Source organism: Lottia gigantea (genome assembly GCF_000327385.1).
Source record: "Lottia gigantea unplaced genomic scaffold LOTGIsca_15, whole genome shotgun sequence".
NCBI classification, from domain to species: domain Eukaryota; kingdom Metazoa; phylum Mollusca; class Gastropoda; family Lottiidae; genus Lottia; species Lottia gigantea.
Genome location: NW_008707797.1, coordinates 1,190,572 through 1,197,125, shown reverse-complemented (window position 1 = coordinate 1,197,125; position 6,554 = coordinate 1,190,572). Strand labels below are relative to the sequence as shown.

The window sequence follows — 6,554 nt, the reverse complement described above, 5'->3', positions numbered from 1 at the left end:
TATCAGCTTCTGATCTGGTTTTCTTTGTGGGTAATTGACAATAACATTTCAAACTATACCTAATGGATCTCAAACCCTGTTATATTATAGAAAAACAGTAAATTTTCATCAACATGTCTGTTGAACAATTTTGGTGAAATCAGAATTAAATTAGAACTGAACTTTGTCTTTTAGAAATTCCTGGAAGTGATTTATTATGCCATATACTTAAATGATTAAAGGATCTTGGCCTAAAAATTTTCTGTTGAAAATAACCCTTTAACAAATGCATTGTATTTGGTATGAAGGGTGCAGAAATTAATGGAATTTTATATTAAAATAGGGTGGAGTTAAAGGGATTTTAAGAAGGTTTCCCAAGTTTTGTATGTATATCGGGGACACTGAAAGTATCAATTTGCATATTCCAATTTTCAATCAGACGTCTGTGGTTCCTGTAATTCCACTAAAACTAAGCGTTTTTTGACGTCACTATTGCAAAGGGCCTACAAGCATATTTTGTGAACACTATGTTTTAGTGGAATTGATTGAAAATTGGAATATACAAATTGATGCTATCAGTTTTCATCATGAAAACTGTACAGGTAATCTACAATACACCTCATAAAATATAAAGTAAAGATACCATCAGTTCTAAAAGATAAGGCAGTATGAGTAAATTCTGTATAAGACTAAAAACATTTGTTGGTTAGATTATTTCTGATTATATTTCTAAACTAAGAGTTTTTGTATGTGTATCAGATACACTTTATAGCTTCTTTTTACACCATTCTGATTTCCTTTTCTTTATATGTGTATTTTATTTACATCATTCTGATTTCCTAGTCTTTATATGTGTATTTTATTTACATCATTCTGATTTCCTAGTCTTTGTATGTGTATTTTATTTACATCATTCTTATTTCCTAGTCTTTGTATGTGTATTTTATTTACATCATTCTTATTTTCTAGTCTTTGTATGTGTATTTTATTTACACCATTCTTATTTTCTAGTCTTTATATGTGTATTTTATTTACACCATTCTTATTTCCTAGTCTTTATATGTGTATTTTATTTACACCATTCTTATTTTCTAGTCTTTATATGTGTATTTTATTTACACCATTCTTATTTTCTAGTCTTTGTATGTGTATTTTATTTACATCATTCTTATTTCCTAGTCTTTGTATGTGTATTTTATTTACACCATTCTTATTTTCTAGTCTTTGTATGTGTATTTTATTTACACCATTCTTATTTTCTAGTCTTTATATGTGTATTTTATTTACACCATTCTTATTTCCTAGTCTTTATATGTGTATTTTATTTACACCATTCTTATTTTCTAGTCTTTATATGTGTATTTTATTTACACCATTCTTATTTTCTAGTCTTTATATGTGTATTTTATTTACACCATTCTTATTTCCTAGTCTTTATATGTGTATTTTATTTACACCATTCTTATTTTCTAGTCTTTATATGTGTATTTTATTAATTTTAACTTGTTTACAAAATCTAAATCATCAGATGTAAGACAGTTCTCTTTTAAAAATAATCCAGAAGAAATTTATGAGGCCATAAACATAATCGATTTAAACTTTTTTTTTATTTTACGTTTTATATCAGCTAATATCATCAGCTGGGATCTTATTTTTATCCTCGAATTTAGCTCATATTGTCACATATTTATCAAAAGTGGAACAGATTCCAAGAAACAAGTTAATAACAAACCAATTTCCAAAAATATGGAAAATGGTAAGCTTACCGCTGACTGTGAACTTCTGGAATGACAAACCATACGACAGTCAGACATTCAGTGCCACAATAGTCATTATCTGCCATATTGTTTATTTTTTCAGGCGTACAGCTATTTGGAACCAGAAAGTAAAGCGTGGAGGTTAGTCGGAGAACGTAGATATTTCACTAAATCCACGGAAGATATGGCGAGCGTCAAACGGCCTAATCAATTATTCGTACCTAGGATATCAGTGACACCTGTTGGCTTACGGAAAAGTTTCAGGTAAGGTCATAGTTATTATCTCCCCTGCTTTACCTTCACAGACACAAATCTTCACCTAAATGTAATATAGAATATATATTGATTATATTAGAATACATCTTTACAATCACAAGAAAAACACAATTTAAGTTTAAAACAAATTCAACCAAGGAAATTATTTTGTCTAAAATGGGCAAAATAAAACACACACACACATGTCAGAATTATTTGATCACAGGACATATTACTGTGACCAAGCAACTACTCTTACCGAATTCGTATAACCAAATGACCAAAAAAATTTGATCAGTTCTAAGCATTACCACACAATCACCGCACAAACACATGGTAGGCTAACGTTAGGTTAACTTAGTACGAGGCTCGTTTGTTCTCCCAATTCATAATTTCTATCATTTATTTCAAGATGGCAGGTCTCGTCAAAAGATGATGAATATGGTGCTCCATTTTTTATTTTTTGGTGGAATTAAATTCGTTGTAGTCTGATATATCAATTTAAAAATCTTGTTATCTCCCTTTAGTATCTATAAACTGTATTAGAATATTACAAATCAATTCACAGTGTAACTTTCAGTACAACCCAGACTAACTAAGTCTTGTAGCTTATCAATTCACGATGGGGATTTTCAACCACAACCACCTGTTACGTTCCATTAGACCCTCCAATTTCCATTTGTGTCTGGATAATTGTTCTTGCTTAGGTAATTGGGAATTGTTCCCTAGAGGGGTATTATATATTGTGTATTTAGAATGAACGTGATTTATGAACTTTGTGAAATAAATTTATGGAGCGAATTTTTTATATTTTTATGAAGAAGAACCACATTCTAACCCTTTCACATCAGACACCAATAGAAAATGTAAAAGTAGCGACTATCTCAAGCTGCAATCTTGTTCTTACCAAACTTAATGAAGTTGAAATTTACTTGGGACATTTTGCTTAACACAAGTCGTAACTAAGGTCAATTAAAGAATTTAAGACAGAAGATTGATCGATAAGGCTGGATTTAAGATTAATTCTAATGATCGTCCAATCAGATGCTTGTTATTGGATTTTGACTGATAAACATAGTTGTATATCTGGTCTAAAATAATCTCTCCGACTCGGCTAGACTTTGAATTTCTTGTGTTTACAGCCTCTAGGTTGGCTCACTGCTAGATTTCTTATGAACTATTGTCGTTTAACTTGACTGAGAAATCCAGTTTTAACTTTGGTTTAAAATAATCTTGATTAGACTAGACTTTTCTAGAATTTCCTGATCAATTGTCACATGTCTCTTGTGTCTACACCCTCTAGGATGGCTTACTGCTATCAAGGTTTAATTTGGATTTAGGCTGATAAATATAAATTTCCTTAAAATAATCTCTTTGACTCGTCTAGACTCTAAATTTCCTGCTGTGTTGTCACACGTTACTATTTTTAGAATTAAGTCGTCTGTTGATTGTCACTTTTGTAAGGAATTATACGACGATGATGTAGACTGTTACTATAAATAGATTTCAAATCGTGGAATTCGGGATTGCGTTGTCTGTGTATCTTTGATTAGTGCAGGATTTACAACACATGTTCCTGTTGGACAATGGTGATGATCTACATATCAAAGTTAATTTTTGAATTTTCGCACAATAGATTATCCAAATAAATGATCATAGTTAACAAACCTGGTGAGAAAAGTTATAAAATCATCGAGTTCTTGAGTCAGGGGATGTTTGCTCCGTTTGGTAATGGGAAAAGTGAAAAAATCAAGATTTAAGTTTTTCAGGGTAATGATTAATTAGAGATTAAGTTGGAGAATGACTTAACTCACAAATAAAAAAGAACAACACGAATGAATCAATTGAAATAACAAATATAAAGTTTGGTTATTACTTGACTTAATAGGTTTTAACAAGGAAATTTCATTCTTGATGTTTTTGAATTGAGCTCTTAAAGGAAATTTAACAAAGCGAAATGTTTGATTGATTGAAGTTGATCGATAATAATGTTGTTAAGTGGTTTTCTAAATTTTTTATATGTATTGGAATGGCCCTTATATATTATTAGCCTTGCCGTCAAATACGGTTAAGCATTTCTGAATTTACAGGACTGACAGACGTCAGACTAAAAATTGGAATAATGCAAATAGAGGCTAAAAATGTCTTGATACACAAATAAAATTTAGAAAACCTCTTTACAATCTATGTAAATCTCTTACAAAATCTGTAAACCAACTGAAAAATTTGATAAAACAATTTGAACATATTATTTTATGGAAGATTATAATGATATTATATTACGAAAAAAAATATAATTTAGTGTCTGGTTAAGAACTAGGAAACTTTTGTCTTGAGTACATGTCGGAGAAAACAACTTGGAATCGGATAGTATATTAATTTATTAAGATATTATTTTGGTATAAACAAGGTAATTAAAGCTAAAGATGCGAGTCGAGTGAAAGCCAATTGGGAACCTAATCACATTATTCCTCCTGTTTACAGAATGATTGAATCGTTCTGGTTCAAGACCCAACCAACGTCTGCTATTAATTATCAGAAATTGGCGGGAAAACTCCTTCACATCAGACGTGAAATTGATTCGTGCTCATTCATCAGACAGCATAACAAGGTCTCCAGGGATACGTGTAGAAAATAGTAAACACCAGAAATGGTGGTAATTGGATGATGAAAAATAGAGTTTTGTGGAGTTATTCTATTAGCCAGTCAGTTCATATTCTACAGTCAATATTTCAAATACATTCAACATCTAACTAGATATATCTTCTTCTTCTTCAGAATCTGATCAAATCTGCAGCTACAGTCCAACAGCGCTACAGTTTAACTGAAAGTGAAACTCGCTCAAATATTCGTTGCCTGTTTTTAAGAATCTGCAGCCACTGATGTAAAAAAGTGTTCATTGCTATATTTGAAATGAATTTATATATCTTATCTTTCTTTTCAACTGATTTATGAGAGTGCAAAGAGGGAATTTTTGCCACTCCTTGTATAATATTGAATTAAAATGGGCAAATCTATGCTGTGTGCAAAGAGGGAAATTTTGCCAGAACAACATTTTTGATTTCATTTGAAATGTCCAATCCTTCTTCACTTTTTAAACAAATTAATGAAAATGGACAAAGCCATGCAGTGTGCAAAAAGGGAAATTTTGCCAGGACAACAACATAAGCACACGCCTTTTCAATTTTCATTTGAAATGTCCAATACTTTAGCTTTTAAAGTAATTGATGAAAATAGACAAAGCCATGCAGTGTGCAATGAAGGAAGTTTTTCTCTTTTCTATTTCTGGTACACAGTAGGCTATAATAATCAATTTGACTGATGATTCTGTAGAAATTTCTATTTTATATCAATAGCAATTTTCAATGTTAGAATCTCTTGCATCTTAAGTGCAGTCTATTTAAATCACAGAGCTAAACTGATTCTAGTAAGACATTAAAAAAAATCCTGAAATAAATTCTAGATTGACAAGAAATGTCTTGTACTTTCAAATTCTTCAACTAATTATTACAACCATTAAGTACGTTTTGCCGAGATTGGCAAATTAAACTAATTTACAGATTTTTTTGGCGAGATGAACGTTATTTTAGCGAAAGTTATCGAACTTACGATAGTTGAAGTGTTTTTGTGTTGAATAATTATCATACCGCTTTGGGTCATCACCATGGAAACATGTTTGACATTGAGCAAAAAATACTGGTTTTTTTTTCAGTGAAAAATGCTGTTCTTGTCAAGAAACGATTTGTCAACCAATTATCCCACATTAGAATTTGACATTTCTTTAAAAGAATTCTTCTTTCAATTCTCAGTGTCTTGCGGAATCATTATTTTGTCAAAGAAAATAGAGGAAGTGCCAACAATATTCTTTTTAAAATCTCAGATTTTTGTTTTATAAACAGAAATTATGGTATCATTAGTCATCTTTCTCTTTTCATATTTCATAGGTAGGTAGGTTGATGCCGCCAGCTTCCAGCTTACTGATATCACAGACAAGGTAGTTGTTGGTAGATGACAAGTTAATGTCCGCTTCCAGCTAACTGATATCACAGACTAGGTAGTTGTTGGTAGATGACAAGTTAACGTTTGCTTCCAGCTAACTGATATCACAGACAAGGTAGTTGTTGGTAGATGACAAGTTAACGTTTGCTTCCAGCTAACTGATATCACAGACTAGGTAGTTGTTGGTAGATGACAAGTTAACGTTTGCTTCCAGCTAACTGATATCACAGACAAGGTAGTTGTTGGTAGATGACAAGTTAACGTTTGCTTCCAGCTTACTGATATCACAGACTAGGTAGTTGTTGGTAGATGACAAGTTAACGTCTGCTTCCAGCTTACTGATATCACAGACTAGGTAGTTGTTGGTAGATGACAAGTTAACATCCACTTCTAGATAACTGATATCACAGACAAGGTAGTTGTTGGTAGATGACAAGTTAAAGTCCACTTCCAGCTAACTGATATCACAGACTAGGTAGTTGTTGGTAGGTGACAAGTTAACATCCACTTCTAGATAACTGATATCACAGACTAGGTAGTTGTTGGTAGATGACAAATTAACGT

General features: G+C 31.5%; 1 protein-coding gene across 1 annotated transcript; it reads left to right on the top strand.

Moving 5' to 3' along the window:
• Nucleotides 1-869: 869 nt before the first annotated feature.
• Nucleotides 870-1,475, top strand: LOTGIDRAFT_112377 (hypothetical protein; the record flags this gene model as incomplete). The annotated part of the gene is made up of 1 exon (XM_009050405.1): nucleotides 870-1,475. A coding segment is annotated over one exon (606 nt), but the record flags the coding sequence as incomplete, so codon positions are not given.
• Between the last annotated feature and the right edge of the window lie 5,079 nt (nucleotides 1,476-6,554).